This window comes from Schistocerca piceifrons, chromosome 1 (assembly GCF_021461385.2).
Source record: "Schistocerca piceifrons isolate TAMUIC-IGC-003096 chromosome 1, iqSchPice1.1, whole genome shotgun sequence".
NCBI classification, from domain to species: domain Eukaryota; kingdom Metazoa; phylum Arthropoda; class Insecta; order Orthoptera; family Acrididae; genus Schistocerca; species Schistocerca piceifrons.
Window position 1 is genome coordinate 986,959,497 of NC_060138.1, and position 22,366 is coordinate 986,981,862.

Sequence of the window (22,366 nt, forward strand, 5' to 3'; positions counted from 1 at the left end):
TCAAGAAATATTCCACTGATAAACAACTGGTTACACAGATAGCTTAATATGTTAGTTAACTCAGAATCACATTCTTTAATTAACTTTGTTGATATTTCATCATACCCACTAGATGTCTTTGATTTTAAAGATTTTATGATGGACATTAGTTCTGTTGGGCTAGTGAAGGTCAAATTCATATTATGAAAGTTACTTGAAATGTCTGGTCTGAGGTATCCCATGGCAGCATCTACAGAACCTGACAACCCTATAGTTTCAGTAACAGTTATAAAATGTTTGTTAAAAAATTCTGCAACACTATACCCATCTGTCACCAATGTATCGTGTACTCTTAATGTTATTTGCCTCCCTTCATGTCTGGTTCTACCGGTCTCCTCCTTTGCTATATCCCATATTGTCTTTATTTCAGTAACAGTTATAAAATGTTTGTTAAAAAGTTCTGCAACACTATACCCATCTGTCACCAATGTATCGTGTACTCTTAATGCTATTTGGCCCCCTTCATGTCTGGTTCTACCGGTCTCCTCCTTTGCTATATCCCATATTGTCTTTATTTTGTTATCTGATATGACTATCTTTTCCTTGTAATATATTTGCTTTGATGTCCATATTACAGTCTTTAATGTTTTGCAGTGTTTCTTGTAATGTGCTATAGCACCAACATCAGAACTGTTTCAGATTGACAGATATAGTTTTCTTTTTGTTTTACAAGATTCCTTGAGTAATCCATGGCTTCTTTGTAGACTCTGCTCTAACCTTGGTTAGTCTTGGGGGGAAACAGTGTTCAAATAAGGTAAGCACTTTATTAGCAAAAGTGTTATATTTTTCATTTATGCCATGAGCACTGTTAACATCACTCCAGTGAATGTCTCTGAGTAGTGTCCTAAAATAATTGATAAAATAATTAATTCATTAATTTTATTTCTCAGTCCTTGAATAAGATAGCTGACATTTCACATTGACTGAGTTAAAATGGGGTAGAGTTGAAATTTCTGATTGTTGAAAATTCTTAACCAACAGCTGTTTATGCTGATGTAATAAGCTATAATTATGTTTTTTGGTTTCTTGCTCAAACTGAAGGTTTGTCTCAATCCTAACCTCTCTTAAAACTTGGTTTCTTTCTGTCCTCCCTACCCTAAAAAAGGGTCTTCTCTGAATCAGTGGCATTTTATTACTCATGACAGTGCCTCCCCCCTTTAAGATTCCTGCTATTTTCCCAGCCAGTTTACCCTTCCCTTTCCTGTTGAGGTGAAGGCCATGCCTAGTATAATCACACCTATTGAGAGAACTCCAAATTAACTCTCCTGACAGAAGAGTTCAAATGAAGTTGGTCATGGCACCTAAGAATGGATACAAACCCAACACTAGTCTGCTTCGATGTTGATGCAATCTTTGCCAGGTCACACTCTATACTGTACCCAGGACCTCGGTCAGTACTATTACCTGGCCCACCCACTACAACCACAGGGTCTTCCTTATTGAAATACTTGCAGAGTGATCCTAAATCCTCTGTCACCTGCTCCAGACCAGCACTATGTTTAAAAACATTTTGGTGATGAGTATCCTAGTTCATCCTGCAAAATTTGGCCAACACCTCTTTTATGGGAACTACCTAACAACAACGCTTTCTTTCTATTTACTGATTTCCCTACATACTTACTTTTCAATTTGCCGCTGAAAGTTTGTTGTACCCTACCTGCAACTGCTTGAGGCTCTCCAGCTTCTAACTGAACCAACAGGTCAAATCTATTTTCCACATTCACCACGAAGCTGTCAGACAAAGTTCTAGGTCTGTTCCTCCTATTGCCTGTTGCCACTTCCCACTGTTCTTTACCCTTCTCCCTCCTTAACCTGTCAAGATCTCCCCTGGCCTTATCAAACTCAGCCTGAAGGCAGCAATTTTCCCCTCCTGTTCTAGTATCATCCTATCTCTACTACATATGCTACAAAGCCACTGATGAGTCTCATTTACTTCCCCTATTCCCACACCACTACAGTCACCCACATGGAAAAAACTACAACACCCGTCACACCAAAGCCCCAACCTAACAATTCTATGGCAAGTCAAGCACTTTTCATTCATGATAAACATAATAGTTTATTAAGAAAAAATCAGTTAATTACAGATATACACGAAATTATGATTCCACAAATTTGGCCTATACGCAACTGTATGTAAACAAAAACCACAGTACAAAGTTTCTGAAACAACAACTTAATCTTTATGCTACTTTCCGGAAATGTGAGTTAAATAATGAAGAGATACACTACAGTTAAATTGCTGGAGAGAGTAAAGGACAATGAAATGAAATTCTATAGATTTGCAGTGGCAAAACATAAAAAGAAAATATGACTATAACCCGACTACAACCTTTTCACATTTTCTGCTATATTATGTAAAGAAAAGTGAAACCGTTAATGGTACACTTAAAAAACACACTAATGCACCTACACATATCAAAAACAGTTTTGCATCACCTCAGTACAGAGAGTTCTGAAACCTGTACAGAAAATTGGAACAGAGATCAACATAAACATCATTTCCGCCCTTTTTATTGCTCATGAAAACCACACATTGCATGTTGGACCATCATACAGCGAGACCTTCAGAGGTGGTTGTCGTCCAGATTGCTGTACACACCGGTACCTCTAATACCCAGTAGCACATCCTCTTGCATTGATGCATGCCTGTATTCATCATGGCATACTACCCACAAGTTCATCGAGGCACTTTTGGTCCAAATTGTCCCATTTCTTAACGGCAATTCAGCGTAGATCCCTCAGAGTGGTTGGTGGGCCACGTCGTCCATAAACAGCCCTTTTTATCTGTCCCAGGCATGTTCATGTCTGGAGAACATGCTAGCCACTCTGGTCGGGCAATTTCGTTATCCTGAAGGAAGTCATTCACAAAATGTGCATGATGGGGGCGTGAATTGTCATCTGGTATGGTTGCACTATTGGTCGGAGGACGGCACTCACATATCGTACAGCTGTTATGACACTTTCCATGACCCCCAGCAGCATACGTCAGCCCAACATAATGCCACCCCACAACATCAGGGAACCTCCTCCTTCCTGCACTCACTGGACAGTGTGTCTAAGGTATTTCGCCAGACCAGGTTGCCTCCAAACATATCTCTCACGATTATCTGGTTGAAGGCAAATGCAACACTCATCAGTGAGGAGAATGTGATGCCAATCCTAAGCGGTCCATTCGTCATGTTGTTGGGCCCATCTGTAACACGCTTCAAGGTGTCATGGTTGCAAAGATGGACCTCGCCATGCACGTCAGGAGTGAAGTTGTGCATCATGCAGCCTATTGCGCATAGTTTGAGTCATAATACGATGCCGTGTGGCTGCACGCAAAGCGTTATTCAACATGATGGCATTGCTGTCAGGGTTCCTCCGAACCATAATCTGTAGGTAGCGGTCATCCGCTGCAGCAGTAGCTCTTGGGCAGCCTGAACAAAGCATGTCATTGAAAGTTCCTGTCTCTGTACCTCCTCCATGTCTAAACAACATCGCTTTGGTCCACTTTGAGATGCCTGGACACTTCCCTTGTTGAAACCCCTTCCTGGCACAAAGTAACAATGTGAACGCAATCAAACTGTGATATTGACAGTCTAGGCATGGTTGAACTTCAGACAACAGTAGCCGTGTACCTCCTTCCTGGTGGAATGACTGGAATGACTGGAACTGATCAGCTGTTGGACGCCCTCCGTCTAATAGGCGCTGCTTGTGCATGGTGGTTTACATCTTTGGACGGGTTTAGTGACATCTCTAAACAGTCAAAGAGACTGTGTCTGTGATACAATATTCACAGTCAGTGTCTATCTTCAGGAGTTTTGGGATCCAGGGTGATGCAAAACTTTTTTTGATGTATGTATTTACCACATAATCGGTACTAAACTAAATGTTGTTATAATCTAGAATGACTTATCTTTATGAGAACACCAACACTCATGCTAGTCACCTGGCTGCAGGGCTGCCAACCTGGTGCTGAATATGTTTATTAAAATAAATAGAGTTGATAATTGTGGTTGTCTGTTTTTGAGAAGATAGTACATGGGAATAGAGAGTATGGCCAAAAGCAGTGCTCCAAAAATCAGACATGATTCTTGCATTTTTGAAATCTACTTTCTGTGTTTAATGCAGAAAGAGGAAAATCTAAAGAATAAGTCATTCACATCTTCAACAAATTAGAGTCATTTATACTAGTTGGATCAACATGTCTGGGAGAGCATTCATATGTTAGATGATTAATGAACTGTTTGAAGATTCTAAAAAAGATAGTGTATCATTAAAAAAGACAACTATCTCTAATTTCATTGCTCATTAGGTAAGTCATAAAATGAGAAAACATGTTTTGAGGCAGTACACAATGTTTTTACACTCAGATGTTGATGTGTACCACAACATTCATGGCACTGCATAATTATTTTATATTATACTTGTGTTGTTTTAGGAACCAGAAGGTGCTAGACATCGTGGGCACCGTGTTGTTATCCCAAGGTCAGACAGCGTTGGTAGTGGCTCAGGTCGCAAATACCTGGCTCCAACGCTTTCTGATCCAGCAGTACGTCCTGAGAAAGAACGCCCAGGAGCAAAGAAGAGGAACAGTCGTCCTCATGGTAAGAAAAACATTATTTTTGTTTCTTAAGTGTATCTTTGTAGCTTTACAGTAAGTTTTAGCAGCACATTACTGCACTAAATTATTGACACAAGAGTCATGAACTGTCGCTTGCTTTTATTCATTTCAGGTCATTTGGAAAGTTAGACTAGGTTATCAATTAATCAAATAATAATTGTTTTGAAACTATATTCAGTTCCAAATTATCCTGACAGCTCAAATTGTGTCTGGAGAATAATAGATAAGTTTATGTCACAGAGAGAGGTACAAAAATGTAGCTAGCCTTTCATTTTGCAGTAGCATTTGAATTCATATCAGTAGTAGAAAGAGTCAGTAAATGAACTCAGACAATACTTGCTTTGGAAATGATTTGCTGAAAGTGTGCAATATTCTGAGAAATGATAAGTGCAAAAGAGTAATTTCTACTTGTTGGTTCACTTACCTCCCAGACCACAAACAAAAAAATTAAAATCTGGACTAGTAATCAAAGATGGTAATCTTCCTAAAAGTCCCAAATAAAGTTATATATGTTTGGAACTGTATCAGGGTTTGGTTTTTCCTATTAGCATATTGTAACTGTCAAAGCTTTCAGTTATAGCAGTTTCTTTCAAGTATTGGATAAAATATTAATATTTAAACAAAGTGTTAAAAAAGAAGTAAACACTCTGTTTGCAGTGTAATAAATTAAAAATAAAACTCTTGCCAGTTACATGATACATCAGCTTTCTGACTAAAGATCTCCACTACACTTTTCCATACATTTTGGTCTTCAGCTGTGTACATTCATGTTGGTTCTGCATGTTTTCAAACATTATATCCCTATCTTCCAACAGGTTCTCTCTGACTTTCCTTAGCTCTTGAAATCAAGCAAAAGCTTCTTTGACCCACCTACCTTCCATTTGCCTAGTTTCATTTCTTGCCACCGCCTATTAATTTTCATTACAGTTGTTGTTATAGTTTTTATGTCTGTTCTCTGATCCAGTTTTTGATTTTTCTGTGTCTTCTATTAATTGCCATTAGTCAAAACTGATAATACACACTGATTGCAAACTTTTATTTTGTGGTGCATCAGAAGCTTGATTCTGAAGACCCTAGACCGTTTTTATTTTTCTGTTTATTTCTTTAGTTGTCTGTCTAGTAGCTGAAATGTAAATAATCATCAAATGGTTCTGTGACTTTAATGTTAGTTCGTATTGTTTCCATTTGATATGCTGTTTATGTATTATTTTTGTCTTAATATGACTGATTTTTAGGTACCATTTTCTAACTTGATTTGTTAAGTTCTTCCGCTGAACAACATAATATAAGAAGGTAGGTACTGGTAATTCATCCAAAATGTTATTTTTATGGGGGTTCTGCAGCAACACAGTCAACAATGAATGAACTCTTTGGTTTCTCTGGAGATGGAGACTAATCTTGGACATACCTGAGACAGAAAATGAGCTGTTCAGTTTTTATTAATAACATTTTCTGAAAGAAGCATTCAGTTCACTACATCGTCTGTCCAGAAAGAGCAGTCCATCTGACAGCCATGAGGGCCATACCATTGTGTGTCGCTATAAGATGGTTCACAATTATGACCAAGCAATAGTCTTCATCTATAAGTGTAGTTTTTATGTTTACACTCCTGCATTTACCACTTTACTACAGCCTTTTCTGAAATCTTTAAATGTTAGCATGGATCATATTTGACATGTCTTTATTGTCCATGAAATACTAGCTCCACTAAAACTCAACAGGGAAATGGTGAAGAACTCATACAAATGTTGTGGCTGCCTGTCCAAACAGCTGTTCAGGAAGTACTTTAGGAAGAACTAGCCTTCATAAACACTGTAAAAACATTGAGTCCCGGGAGGATGACGGTTAGATCCTGCGTCCGGTCATCCTGATTTATGTTTTCCGTGATTACCCTAAATCATTCCCGAAAAATGTCGGGATGGTTCCTTTGAAAGGACACGGCCAACTTCCTTCCCTGTCCTTCCCTAATCCGATGAGACTGATGACCTCACTGTCTGATCTCCTCCCCCAAACAACCCAACCCAACATTGAGTCCAAATAACAAGCCTAACATATGGCAGTCTAACACCAAGTAAAAGTTTCATTCACCCATAAATATTTCTGTATAACTGGTGATTAGTCGTCATTTAATACCAGCAGGGCCCACTGGCAAAGCTCAGTTGTGTAATGCCAGCTGTAGACCACAGGCTGAGTTCATGTTCAATGATTGCCTTTTATGTAGTGAAAAGACAAGATCTCTCCCCTGTTTAACTGATTGACAGTGGCAGTAATGCCCTGGTATGTGCTTGAGTCATTGGGAAAGAGGGAAGACAATTGAAGGTATGTCTGCTGATGTGAAAGAATGCTCAGTATCATCTTGTGAAAGAATGCTCAGTATCATCTTGTGAACCTGTGGCTGCCATTGCAGAGTCACAGTTGTTACGCTGTGGGCGAGTGATGTGGCATAGCAAAGCCTATGTCTGCATTAGGTCTGAGACAGTGTCCCAAATGTCCATGTTCAGTGCTGATTGCAGGCGAAGGTGAGAGCAAAGTCATATATCTTACAGAAGTGAGGTTGCTGTAAATTGATGTTGTGGTAGTCAACATCATTTTGGTCTCAGTTCTCGTAGCTAGGCAGGCAGCATTAGATATTCTTTGTGTAATGCCATTAGTAACTGGTTCCAGTGGTGGGTCATCTGATTTGCTGCAACTTCAACCATTAAGAGTTTTCAAGCCTTACTTCCAGTGATGGTGGTCAATATCTAGCATGGCATATATTCATGAGTATTGACCCACTATGGAATTTGTATCTGAGGACTTTGCTGGAAAGAAAACCAATGTAAACTCAGTATGTCTGCTGAAGGGCCTCACCGAAGATGTGGAGGTGGTCTTGCCTGCAGCCATGAAGTGTGCATGGTACAGTCGTCTGCAAGTTGTGGCTCATATCGGCACCAACAACTGTCGCATGGGTTCCGAGGACATCCTCAGTTCATTCAGGTGGCTGACAGAGGTGGTGAAGACTGCTAGCCTCAAGCGCGGTGCACAAGCAGAACTCACAATTTGCAGCATTTTTCCCAGAGTTGAATGGGTTCCTTTGGTTTCAAACCGAGTGGAGAGTCTCAACCATAGGCTTTATTGACTCTGTGGTAGTCTTAGATGCAGATTTATAGACTTGTGTTATTGTATACTGATCTGTAGGACTCCCCTTGATAAGTCAGGATTTTAGTATGCAAAGGAAGCAGCTACTCAGGTAGCAGATTATTAATGAAGTGCACATGAGGGCTTTTTAAGCTAGACGGTGGTTTGAGGTGATGAACACTCACCAGTTGATAAGCAGCAAGGGAAGTCGCATGGATTCAGAATAAAGACACTTCGACAGTCAAAATTTTATCAGTAAACTGTCAAAGTATTTGTAATGAAGTTCCAGAATTTACTACCCTCCAAAAAGTTCTTGCACTCAAATTATTCTTGGGACCAAGAGCTGGCTGAAACCCAAGTTGGAAAGCTCGTAGATATTTAGTGGGTCATGGAACATATATCAGAAAGACAGATTAGAGGCCATAGGAGAAAGAGTGTTCATTGCAGCTGAGAAAACTATTTGCCTCTGTTGGGGTTGAAATTAGAGTGTGACAGGGAAGTTTCCTGGTCACATAGAACAGGTGCAGGTGAAATGAAGTTAATTGTTGGATGCTTTTTCTGGCCACACAGTTCCACTGTGACAGTTTAGAGTCATTCAAAGAAAGTTTATAATTTCTTTCAATGACTCTAAACTGCCAAATGGTCAGTAGCACATAAATACATAGGCCACTCAGTACTAGTTGTAGGCGGTTTTAACCTATTGAGTATAGACTGGGATGTATATAGATACATTGGGAAGAGGTGGGGGGGGGGGGGGGGGCAGACAGACAGTCATGCGAAATAAATCTGAATACATTTTCTGAAAACTGTCTTGAGCAGCTAGCTCAGCTGCCCACACACAATGGAAGTACCTTAGACCTTATAGCTACAAATACGCTGGGCTTTGACAGTCTGCCATCACTTAGTTCCAGTAAGATGGATGTAGAGGAATTATGGGCAAAGTTTAAGCAGATTTGAAATCATGGTCTGGAGAGTTATGTGCCCAGTAAGTGCATAAAGAATGGGTAAGATCCACATTGGTTTAATAACGATATATGTAAGATGCTGAGGAAGCAGAGATTTTTGCACTCTTGGTTCAAAAGGGAATGCACAAATGATGACAAGTGAACATAAGTAGAGATTCATGTGCTGTAAAAATATCTATGCACAAAGCATACAACAGCTTCCACTATCACCTTGTCAAAAGATTTGGCAGAGAACCCAAGAAAATTCTGGTCCTATGTAAAATTGCTAAGCAGGTCTAAGGCTTCCATTCAGTCCCTTGTTGACCAGTCTGGTGTGGCAGTTGAAGGTAGCAAAATGAAAGCCGAAGTTTTATCTTACATGTTCAAGAAATCATTCACACAGGAGAATCATGCAAACATACCATCATTTGATCATTGGAAGGACTCCTGTGCAGGCGACACAGCAATTAGCATCCTTGGCATAGAAAAACAACTAAAAGATTAGAAAACAAATAAATCACTGGGTCCAGATGAAATCGCAATTTGGTTTTGCAAAGACTACTCCATGGCACTGGGCCCTTACATAGCCTGTATTTATTGTGAATCTCTCAACCAGCACAAAGTCCCAAGTGATTGGAAAAAAGCACAGATGACTCCATTATATAAGAAGGATAAAAGAACGGACCCCAAAATATCCCTAACTTCAGCTTGCTGTAGAATTTTTGGGCATATTCTCAGTCTGAATATATTAAACTTTCTTGAGACTGAGAATCTTACATCCACAAATCAGCATGGTTTTAGAAAGCATTGCTAATGCAAAACTCAGTTTGCCTTTTATCATATGATACACTGCAAACTGTGGATGAAGGGCAACAGGTAAATTCCATATGTCTAGATTTACAGAAAGCATTTGACACGGTACCCCATTGCAGGCTTTTAATGAAGGTACAAGCATATGGGGTAAGTTCACAGATATGAGAGTGGCTCAAAGATTTTTTAAGTAATAGAATCCACTACATTGTCCTCGACAGTGAGTGTTTATCAGAGACAAGGGTATCATTAAGAATGCCCCAGTGGAGTGTGATAGGTCTGCTGTTGTTCTCTATATACTTAAATGATTTGGCGGGCAGGGTGGGCAGTAGTCTGCAGTTGTTTGCTGATGATTCTGTGGTGTATGGTAAGGTGTCAAAGTTGAGTGACTGCAGAAAGATACAAAACGAATTAGAAAAAATTTCCAGTTGGTGTGATGAATGGCAGCTATCCCTAAATGGGGAAAAATGTAAGTTAAAACAGATGAGTGGGAAGATCAAAGCTGCAATGTTCAATACAGTATTACTAGTGTCTTGCTTGACACAGTCAAGCCATTTAAGTATCTAGGTGTAAGGTTTCAAAACCATACGAAGTGGGATGAGTATGTGAGAACTGTGGTAGGGAAGGCAAATGCTCAACTTCATTTTATTGGGAGAGTTTTAGGAAAGAGCGCCAGCCAGGGTGGCCGAGCAGTTCTAGGCGCTACAGTCTGGAACCGCGCGACCACTACGGTCGCAGGTTTGAATCCTGCCTCAGGCATGGATGTGTGCGATGGCCTTAGGTTACTTAGGTTTAAGTAGTTCTAAGTTCTAGTGGACTGATGACCTCAGAAGTTAAGTCCCATAGTGCTCAGAGCCATTTGAACCATTTTTTTTTAGGATAGAGCAGTTCACCTGTAAAGGAGACTGCGTATAGGACACTGATGTGACCTATTCTTGAGTACTGCTTGAGTGTTTGGGATCTGTATCAGGTCAGTTTTAAGGAAGAAATTGAAGCAATTCAGAGTCAGGCCGCTAGATTTGTCACCAGTAGGTTTGAACAACACGTAAATGTTGCGGGGATGCTTTGGGAACTCAAAGGGGAATTGCTGGAGGGAAGGCAACATTTTTTCAAAAAACACTACTGAGAAAATTTAGAGAACCTGCGTTTGAAGTTGAGTGCCACATGATTCTACTGCCATCAACATACATCATGCGTAAGTACCACAAAGATAAGATACAAGAAATAAGGGCTCGTGTGGAGGCATATAGACAGGCATTTTTCCCTCACTCTATTTGTGAGTGAAATAGGAAAGGAATTGACTACTAGTGGTGCAGGGTACCCTCCGCCATGCACTGTACTGTTGCTTGCAGAATATCTATGTAGACATAGACATGTGGGGTGAGGTGGGCTGGGCTAGGCTATAGAAAATCCAGCAGAATCCAGCTATGAGATCTTGAGAAAATTTCTGTTAGACTGCAACTATTCACTGTTGTTATTCTATAAGAAATTAGCACCAGTAGCTGTGCTGCTCTAAATAAGAACATCAGCAAAAGGGAAGTTAGGTGACTCACCAAGAGGGTATTGGCTCCAAAGATGTCCCATTAAATAAACATATGGCCATTCTTGCAACTGTTGTGGTTTCTTGGCCAGAGGGAAATTGATTTTGGCAGGGTAACATTGATTTGTGCAAAAGCTTAGCATTCATGAACCATTCTTTTGATACTGATATCTGGCCTAGGAGTCACTCCTTATCAAATTGCCTAATTTCAGACCTATTCCCTGCTTGACCTACCACAGATTTCAGTGAAATTTTTTGTGAAAGTTTGTATATGTCTCCAATGAGCATTGGTAATGTTTAAAATATGTCGAAACAATACTGGCGGAGATATTGTCACTTTTTTGATTCCAGTGTGACTGTGTGCAGAGGTGTTGTATTGTGGGTAATATTTTGTTGAAAGAAATGAAATTTAACCATCTTGTACAACTTTATGCGTTTTTTTAAGAATAATAATGAAAAGAATTACAAGCCACGTTAATTCAGAAAATTTAAGATTAAGTCGCCCAAAAAAATTGGATTAAATTGTCTAACATGGTCTGACAATGACAAACTGCCTATTGGCTTCTGTCTCGGGTTCTTCGGCCGACGTTCATCTAATGATTTTTCTGACGTTTCGCCAGCATGAGTGGCTGGCATTGCCAAAGCTTCACCCTCCATTGCCGGTGGTGAAATGGAGGGTGAAGCTTTGACAATGCCAGCCACTCGTGCTGGCGAAACGTCAGAAAAATCATTAGATGAATGTCGGCCGAAGAACCCGAGACAGAAGCCAATAGGCAGTTTGTCAACAAGTGGCCACGAAAGCCTTAACAATGGTCTGACAATGCTAGATAGCTTAAATCTAAGTTGGGCACAAAAATCTGGGCATGAAAAAAATGTATACTTTGGATTCAAGCATACAGAAAATCTTGTTTGATATTCCAATGTGTGCCAACAGTACCTGAAAATTGAATATTGAAGAATATTTTTCAGTTCATAAAAATTGGGGCAACAAAAATGCAATGGTAAAAGCTGGAATATAACAAGTACAGTGGCTAAATCTGCAGTGGAAAAAATGTAGTTACTTCCAAACTTTTAACATTAATTCTGTGATGAGTTTAGGGAAAATCAAAACACATTACTGTGAAGTGTGAATGCCAGTCTTTCTAGGGAGTGGTGTCCAAAATCATGTACTAGCTCACTGAAAATCAGATATTGTATTCTACAGTAATAATTCAATTCTTAATATCATTTAATTAATGTAGTTTCTGACAACACTGTATGTCGTATTGCAATTAGCATACCAAAAATCGTAGTATGAATAATAAATCTAAGTGAGGCAAAGTTTGATTAATGCTTTCACAGATTCAAGTACATAATTTTTGCAACCTAAATACTTGAACAAAAATTGAAAAATTAGTTTAAAAAATTAACTATTGGCAGGAGTGCAGCCATAGCAGGTGTAGTAGTTCCAGCTTGCTGTGTTACGTGTTAACCTAAGGTATTAAGTTGTGTGCAGGAGCTGTCTGTGAAATGTGTAACCTTTCTTGTGGTTATTATTGTTTTTTAAGTATTTGGGTATCATATTTTTTGTGTGTAGGTTGGGGACCAACTCAACATTTGTCTAAAAAAGCATGGAAAACCACCTAAAAGCTGCATTCAGGCTGGTCTGTGTACCAGACCAATTTTGTAATCCACTGTGCAGATTCAATCTGAGTCTGGCTCACCACCTGTATCACAAGCAGCTGTATCAGCAGGGCATTCTACAAGGACCCATTAAACAGTATGATTTATAAAGGGGTTTATAGATGACAGCAGAGCTTGTTATCCCCAAGAACAGTGAATCATATGCTATTTTTTTTACATGCAATGTACACACTCTGGATTTTGCACTGCGTCTGAGCTACAGATGATAGATATAGATGTTTCTTGCAGTCTTATGTTTATGCATTGTAATTAATCACTTATTTTGTGTTGAACAAATACATTGTAATTAGTGCACTACATTCGGTGACCCCAAGTTTCCAAATCATGCTTTGTGTGATGGTGAACAATTGTTGCTGCTGAATGGTTGCTCTTCTAAACAGCATCCCTTACAAGCAAACCAGTTGCATGTTCACTTGTGTTTAATTTTGCTTTAGGTACTTGGGCTATGCATGGCTCTGTTTAATAAGAATATCTTGATGCAGTCATAGGGTTGAGCCACACATGTCAGCTTTCATGCCCTGCAACTATTCACTGCAAATAATAACTTGTAGCTGTGATCCTGCAGTCAAATAGAGTCTATGCATTGACTAGAATTGTGAGTTAATAAAATACACAGAAATACAAAATAAAAGTTAAATGAATAATTTAATAACAAGGGCTCTATTCTAACATTTGTAATTGATGTAGATGACAGAGAATTATTTTGAATAATATTTAATCAAGAAAGGACATCTCAAATAAATGTGAAGTGGTCCTACAATATTCAGTTAAAATACAGACAGAAAATACCCTTATTGAATGCAGCAAAGTTAAGTTGAGAGTGTTACAAGAATGGCAGCAAAATACCCACACTAAATAATCATCAAAGATACACAAAAACTAATACCAGAATGAAATTTTCACTCTGCAGTGGAGTGCGCACTGATATAAAACTTTGTGGCAGATTAAAACTGTGCGGGACTGAGACTCAAACTCGGGACCTTTGCTCTACTGACTGACCTACCCAAGCATGACTCACAACCTATCCTCACAGCTCTCCTTCTGCCAGTACCTCATCTCCTACCTTTGAAACTTCTCAGAAGCTGTACTACAGAACTTGAAGAACTAGCAGTTCTGGAAGAAAGGATATTGTGGAGACATGGGTTAGCCACAGTGAAATTTTCTCTCTGCTGTGGAGTGTGTATTGAAATGGAACTTCCCAGCAGATTAAAACTGTGTGCTGTATTGAGACTTGAACTTGGGACCTTTGCCTTTCATGGACAAGTGCTCTACCACCTGAGCTACCCAAGCATGACTCATGACCCAGTCTCACTCATGACCCATTCTCACAATTCTCCTTGCTCTAGTACCTTGTCTCCTACCTTTGAAACTTACAGAAGTTCTCCTGTGAAACTTGCATGACTAGAACTCCTGGAAGATAGGATATTGCAGACACATGCCTTAGCCACAGCCTTGCGAATTTTTCCAGAATGAAATTTTCATCCTGCAGCAGAGTGTGCATTAATATGACACAGGAAGTTTCAAATCAGGTCACTCTGCTGCAAAGTGAAAATTTCATTCTGGAAACATCCTCAAGTCTGTGGCTAACCCATGTCTGCGCAATATCCTTTCTTCCAAGCATGCTAGTCTTGCAAGTTTCACAGGAGGACGTCTGTGAAGTTTTGAAGGTAGGAGACCAGGTACCGGCAGAAGTAGAGCAGTGATGACAGATTGTGAGTCATGCTTGGGTAGTTCAATCAGTAGAGCACTTTCCCGCGAAAGGCCTAGGTCCCAAATTCGAGTCTTGGTCTATCACAAAGTTGTAATCGGCCAGGAAGTTTCGAAAACTAAGTCCATTTGGTGATCACAGTACACAAAATGTTCCTCAGTCAAACCAGTTCAGACTTCAGCATGATGATTCACAAATTGACACATGCAGTACAAAGGATAGTAACTCACATTCTGCCTATCCTCAGTTGTGTTATACAAGCAGAAAAGTTAGGGCCCTACATTGGAGCACATTCAAACCTCTCAAAATATAAGTCCCTTCAAAAGTTAAGGTATGGTAGCCACCGTTCATCACCCAGAATCAATCACCTACACAATCAAATATCACCCATTACCATGGGTCTGCCTCCTTCAAGCACAAACATATAAGCCAATAATTGCTCAGCTCTTCCCTCAAAAAGTCACATTCTCCCCTTGACTCTTGTAATTTACCACCATAGTCTGCTTTTCCATTGGTTGAAGGCTGTCCCATCCAAAAATACATTAACACATTGTTCATAAGTTCTACAGACATGACTTGACCATTCCTCAGACTAAAGTAATATACTAAAAAAATATTTAAACAAAGAAACGTTATTAACATTCTGTCACACTCAGGCCACTCATAATAAATATAAATAGAAGTTCTGTTCATAAATAAATAATCCAGTATTCTTGCGCAAATGTGCTCATGATAAATGACAACAGATTCTCATTAAACATCGTTTAAGCAATTATTGGTAATATTGTTTACACAGTTATTTAGGCCTGTTTGTCAGAAGCATATTTTGGCACTCTTTTACAAAGATGGTGTCACCTAACACATGCAATTGCTCACTTATTAAACTACCATGATTTTGTATTATCTGTTGTAAATGATTTTTAAATACAGTTTTCAGTGAAATAATAAATTGTTCATGAAATAAATAAACAAATGTGATAAAACATGAGGTATTCATGCTGTATTCATTTGCTGTGTGATTGTGGGGAGACAATCTAATGACAAACATTTGCATACTGAAAAGATATTTAAAAAAAGTAATAAATCAAGAAATAAACTAGATACAGATATGAAGCTTTCAGAGGTGATAGCTCTAGTGCAGTGTTATCACCTAAAATATTGTATGTTAAAATCATACAAAGCATTTAAAAGATGTTAATTTAGAGGTTCATTGTGAAGGTGTTTATTCACTGTGAAATATTAATTTGTCATTTTAAAGATATTGAAAATACAGCATGTATCAATAAGAATCATCCAGTTTGGCATATATTTCTGAAACTAATCATCATTATCATCTTGGACAGTTTCCAGCCACTGGCTGGGTCTGTTGGGAACACAAGCCTCTCCATCGTGTTCTGTCTTTCCACCATTCCCCCTCTTCCACCTTCATCCAGTTCTCTCCTCTTCTCATCACACATTCCTTCACTCCCTTCACCCATCTATCTCTTGGTCTTTCTCTGGGCCTCTTCCCCTCCAGTTGCAGATCAAACATCCTCTTTGGAATTCTTCCCTCATCCATTCTCTTCATGTGTCCATACCACTGCAGTCTTGATATTTCTATCCTGTCCTGTACTGGTTCCTCCTTTAGTCTTTCCCTCACATACACATTTCGCAATCTGTCTCGTCTTATTACACCCAACCTTCTCCTCTGGAACTTCATTTCACTAGCCTGTATTCTACTTTTGTCGCTTTTGTGCATTACCCATGTCTCATTTCCGTATGCCAATATGGGGACAAAGTAGGTTCGGTATATAATTCCCTTGGATTTCTGTGGCACCTCCTTGCTCCAAATAAGCCCCTAATGCATTTGTAGAACTGCCCTGCTTTTCTGCACCTTTCATTTATTTCCATTGCGTTTCCCCCCTTACTTTCAATCACGCTTCCCAGGTACTTGAAGTTCTCTACCACTTGTAGTTTTTCCCCTCCACAAGTTTAATCCACATTTGGCCTATTCTTCTTCCTTGTTGTGACAATTATTTCACTTTTCTTTGCGGAGAAATGCATTCCATATTGTGCTGCCGTTGCCTCCCATGCATCTAACTGCTCTTGCACCTCCTTCTCGCAATTTCCCCATAACATCAGGTCATCGGCAAAAAGCACTGCTTTCATTTTACGATCTCCAATTGCATCTGATACTTGCTGTAGGATTTCATCCATAACAATAATAAACAATAAAGGCGAAAGTGCACTTCCCTGTCACAGCCCATTTTCCAGCTTGAACCATGCAGTACGTTCCTTCCCCACTTTCACACAACTCTCACTTCCCTCATACATTTTTCTGACTTTTCGTGTTATCTCTTCATCTATCCCTTTTGCGTTCAGCACATCCCAGAGCTTGTCCCTACAGATACTGTCGTACGCCTTCTCAATATCTAAAAAGGCCATGATTAAGTCCTTCCCGTACTCATAGTGCCTTTCCTGCAGTTGCCTTACCGCAAATATGAGGTCCGTTGTTGATCTTCCCGGTCTGAAACCGTACTGCTCCTCTTGCAGTCTACTTTCAATACTGCTTCTTATTCTCTTCTCCAAGATCTTTTCATAGATTTTTCCACAGTGGCATAGCAGGGTGATTCCTCTGTAGTTCTCACATCTCTTTTTATCCCCTTTCTTGAAGATCGCGACTATAAACATATAAAATGAATTTTGTTTTTTGATGAATGGGAAACTCAAAAAGTTTTTTTCCACCTTTTATAGATGTTCAGTATGCCTCATTTAGATGTGTGGCATATGTCAAGTCAGTATTCAAATTGTTCCCACACTGCAGCGAGCATGTCTTGAGTTAAGCTTCCACAGCTGCTGTTATGCAAGGTCTCAATTCATTCATTGTTGTTGGTAATGGGGACACATAAAAAACAGTCTTTTATAAACCTCCACAAGAAGAAATCACATACAGTCAGCTCCTGTGATCTTGGAGGCCAGTAATGTAAGGCTGACTCATTTGATCTGGTTTGACTGATCCATAATTCAGTAAGCCTTTGATTTAAAAATTCCCGCACTTCCAGATGCCAGTGTGGTGGTGTCTCATCCTGTTGGTAAATGAAGTAATTTGATTCAGTCTCCAACTGTGAGAAAAGAAAGTTCTCAAGCATATCAAGATATGTGCTTCCTGTAACAGTGTTATCTGCCAAGAAAAATGGACCATACATCATTTCCCATAAAACTGCACAAAACACATTAAATTTTGGATGGTCCCTCTCATGTTGTACCATTTCATGTGATTGTTCCATACCCCATATTCTCACATTATGACAGTTCATCTTTCCATTTCAATGGAAAGTTGCATCATCACTAAACACTAAGCATGGAAGAAAACTGTCATCCTCCATCTTTCCAAGAACGAAATTACAGAACTCCACATGTTGTTATTTGTTACCTTCATGAAGGGCTTGCAGTAGCTGAGCTTTGTATGGTTTCATGCCTAAACATCAACTCAACACACGCCAGATGGACATTGGGGGCATGTTGAGCTGTTGAACTGCACAGCAAATGGATTTCTGCGGCTCCTTGTGAAACTGTGGCAGATGCATTCGATGTCTGTGTCAGACACTTGGGGACAGCCCAGTGATTTGGCTTTACACAAACGACCTGTTTCTCAGAATTGTTCATACCATCATCTAATGCTGTGTGCTGTAGGTGGATCCACACCATACGTAGCACAAAAGTTATTTTGAACAGTTATTACTGACCCACACTGCACAAAACGTTGAACATTAAATGCTTTCTATTGTCCTGACACCAGCTTTACTAGAACTGAAGTGGGTGCACACTGCTGCTACCCAGTGGGAACCATGTAAAACTCGAGAGTTTGCTCTTTCTAACAGTATGTTGTCATGCACATATCTCAAATAACATAATAGTTATGATATTTTGTAAATTGGATGATTCTTTTTGATACACCCTGTATAGTTCAGTCACTGGATACACCTCATTTTTCTGAGATGACAAATGTGTTCAAATTTGCTTTTAATATGTCACTGTGAATTGTTATAAATTCTCACAGTGCTGTAAGAAGCCATCTTTCAGCTTGTCTGATACTCTTTCATTTCTTGGAGCATGGTCTGTCTTTTTAAGTGACTGTCCATCATCAAAATTCCCCATACTGGGGTTTGCTACATCCAGCCCCTTGCTGATATCCTTACACCTGGCTCAACTGCCGTCACTGTAGCCTGCATGGACTTGACACACTCTTGGTCCTGGGGCCACACAGCTTCTCAAGCAAATTGGCCTTATCTTGTACCAATTGTAGGCAAATGATCAGCATGGCTACTTATGCATAATGTTACAGCTGGAACAATCGCATCACATGTCATAAAAATTGAATCACAGGCCAGAATCATAACACACATCTTATGTAAATTCTCACATGAAATGCATTGCACAGAACCACTCATAACAACAGCTTCATGTAATCAGTTCCTACAGTGTCAAACACACAGAATCTAGCAAGCAGCTGACTTACCATTAACAAACATGATCGTTAGTTCAATTACAGTGAAAACCCCACCCTCCTGATTGGAGAACCCAATATTGTGGTTCACTCAACTTGAGGGCCAATTTGTCTCAGTCCACATTGTCTCATATGAAACTAAATAGGCCTATAATTATGTGGTAGCTGCACTTAATGAGCATATGGCTATGGAAATACAAGTCATCCTACGCTTGCCACTAATCACTGAAAAATACATCTCTATCAAGCATGTATCTGTTGCAGTCAGAAATAATCAACTTAAAAAATTGTGTTGTGCTGAAGAACTTGATAACCATATACTGTCTCAACTTTGTCACCTTTGCATACTCACAAACAGTACAATTAATGATGAGATTCTGTGGAATATTTGAGTGGCATACTTTGCTGTGGATGCACCGAAAATATTTACAGTTTTCACTAGTGGCCTTGATGCTCCCACAGAAATTACTGACCAAATAGCCAAGATGTATCCAACAATGGACATCACAACTGTCTCCGTCAGAACAAAGACTTCTCTGGAAGCACTGCAAGCACAAATCACTTGCGTCATGGTGATGCCCTTCCAGCAGAAACAGGCAGTCACCCGCTGGGTAGAATATCTCCTGATATCACAAAAAATTTGGAGTTGCAGCTCAGTAATGTTGCCATCCTGTGAAAAGGGAAATGCTGCCAGAAATCAGCAGCTATGGCAATTGATTTCAAACCAAGACAGCCATCAACTGTAATAACAGAGCACTCTACCAAGCTCCAATTTCTCATTAATACAAGTGCTGAACTCTCAGTTTACCATTCTTCTTGTCTTCTGTGGCAAAATACCAATGGCCATTACCTATACACTGTGAATGGATCACCCATCAAGACTTACAGCTACATCAACTTACATCTAAACTTCAATCTTCAGTGTGAACTTGTTATGGAGGTCTGTTGTTGCTAACATGCTGTACCCAATTGTTGGAGCAGATTTCTTGTCATTTTAAATCATCTTCCCACATCTTCACAGTTGAAGCTTGCTTGACTCTACAACATAGTTGTCTATCATCGACATCTATGCAGTGCCAACCATGCTGGCATCAAAGTGATTGCAGCGATTCACCATACAATGACCTGCTTCATCAGTTCTGTAAAGTCAACTGTCCATCATCTTCTCCAGCATCGGTAAGACACTTTGTGCCACATCACATTATCATCATGCCAGGACTACTAGTTCACACACGGGCTTGTCGTCTTCATCCAGAGAAACTAAAGACCGTAAAGCAAGAGTTGTTTTCATGTTAGCACAAGAGATCTGTCACCCTTCACATAACAGCTGGCTGGGCATCTCCATTCCGTACTGTCCCTAAGAAGAGTAACAGGTAATGCCCTTGTGGCAACTATCAGCTAAACCATTGTTCGCTCTCCATTTAAACTTTACAAATTTGTGTGAATGCAGTGCTGCCTAAACTTCCCAGAGCTTCATGGGGGGAGTAACTAGAAACTTATATTCTGTTATGTCTACATTTATGACGTACTTGTAATGTCTTCCAGTGAGGCATAGCATCTAATACACCCACAGCAGATGTTCACTAGACTACAAGAACATAGATTAGTGATTAACCTGAAAAAATTTGTCTTTGGAGCAACAGAAGTAAAACTCTTAGGGTACGTTATCAATGCACAAGAAATCCTGCCAATTCAAGACAGAGTAGACGCTATTCCTCAGTTTCCCCAGCTCACTAAAATATGAGGATTATGCCATTTCTTGGGTTGGACAAACTGGTTTCAGTGTTTTGTGCAAAATCATGCATTTTTGGCAGCACCTCTCAATGAGATGATAAAAGATTCACCTAACCTGGAGATACACTACAGTGTACTAGTGGAAAGAAAGCATTCTTGACCAGAGTGAAAGCTGCTGTTGCGTAAACTTACACTGTTCTGGACACATGTCTCGCAGATATGGTGAATGCATAGTAACTGCAGTGGGTGTAACATGACTGGCAACCTGTAGCTATATGTAGCAAAAAAGTATCACTTTCACTAGCAGATTGGTCAACATATGACTGTGAGCTCTATGCAGAGTTTTTGTCAACCAAAAAGTTTTGGCGCATCTATGAAGGTAGACATTTTACACTTCTCACAGGCCATAGGCTACTTATGTTCACTTTCCTTCAGGAGTGAAACAAACCGTCACCATGTTAATTGTGGCATTTTGACTCCTTAGTACAGTTTACTATGGATACCTGTTAATAGTGAGCAGGATGGACCACCAGATGCATTATCTCTCATTGACGCCATCACGAAGGAGCTTGATTTCATAGCACTTAGCGGTGCCCAGGAAGCAGGCAACAAATTGAAGGCATGCCTTGAAATATTGTCAGGCTTATAGCAGTGACATATTCAAATACCAGGCTCCAATGTAGTGGTATACTGTGATGTATCAACGCATCAAGCATGAAGTACATTAAGTCATCTCTCTTTAAAGCTTCCTCCGTATTGCTTACAAGGGAACCTCCCCATCGCACCCCCCTCAGATTTAGTTATAAGTTGGCACAGTGGATAGGCCTTGAAAAACTGAACACAGATCAATCGAGAAAACAGAAAGAAGTTGTGTGGAACTATGAAAAAATAAGTAAAATATACATACTGAGTAGTCCATGTGCAAGATAGGCAACTTCAACGACCATGTGAGCTCAGGAGCGCTGTGGTCCCGTGGTTAGCGTGAGCAGCTGCGGAGCGAGAGGTCTTTGGTTCAAGGCTTCCCTCGAGTGAAAAGTTTAATCTTTTATTTTCAGACAATTATTATCTGACAAACTCTTATCACAATAAAACCTAAATCAGGCATGGTAGAAGAATCTTTTTACTCATTCGCCAAGTGTAAAAGTTAGGTGGGTCAACAACATATTTCTGTCATGTGACGCACATGCCGTCACCAGTGTCGTATATAATATATCAGACGTGTTTACCTATGGAGGAATCGGTTGACCTATGACCTTGCGATCAAATGTTTTCGGTTCCCATTGGAGAGGCACGTCCTTTCGTTTACTAATCGCCGCACGCTTTTGCGTTGCGGTCGCAAAACACAGACACTAAACTTATTACAGTGAACAGAGACGTCAATGAACGAACGGACAGATCATAACTTCGCGAAAATAAAAAAAATTAAAATTTTCACTCGAGGGAAGACTTGAACCAAGGACCCCTCATTCCGCAGCTGCTCACGCTAACCACGGGACCACTGCACTCCTGTGCTCCCACGGTCCTCAATGTTGCCTATCTTGCACATGGACTACTCAGTATGTATATTTTACTTATTTTTTCATAGTTCCACACAACTTCTTCCTGTTTTCTCGATTGATCTGTGTTTAGTTTTTCAAGGCCTACCCACTGTGCCAACATATAACTAAATCTGAGGGGGAGGTTCCCTTGTTAGTAT

At 39.8% G+C, this 22,366-nt stretch overlaps 1 protein-coding gene across 1 annotated transcript in view; it reads left to right on the plus strand.

Annotated features, from left to right (window-relative positions):
• The window catches only part of LOC124795014 (sodium leak channel NALCN), a 402,332-nt gene that overhangs the window by 375,286 nt on the left and 4,680 nt on the right, over positions 1 to 22,366 (plus strand). The window contains exon 31 of the mRNA XM_047258779.1: positions 4,466 to 4,631. Coding sequence (XP_047114735.1) covers positions 4,466 to 4,631 — 166 coding nt within the window. The remainder of the gene's footprint in view (positions 1 to 4,465; positions 4,632 to 22,366) is intronic.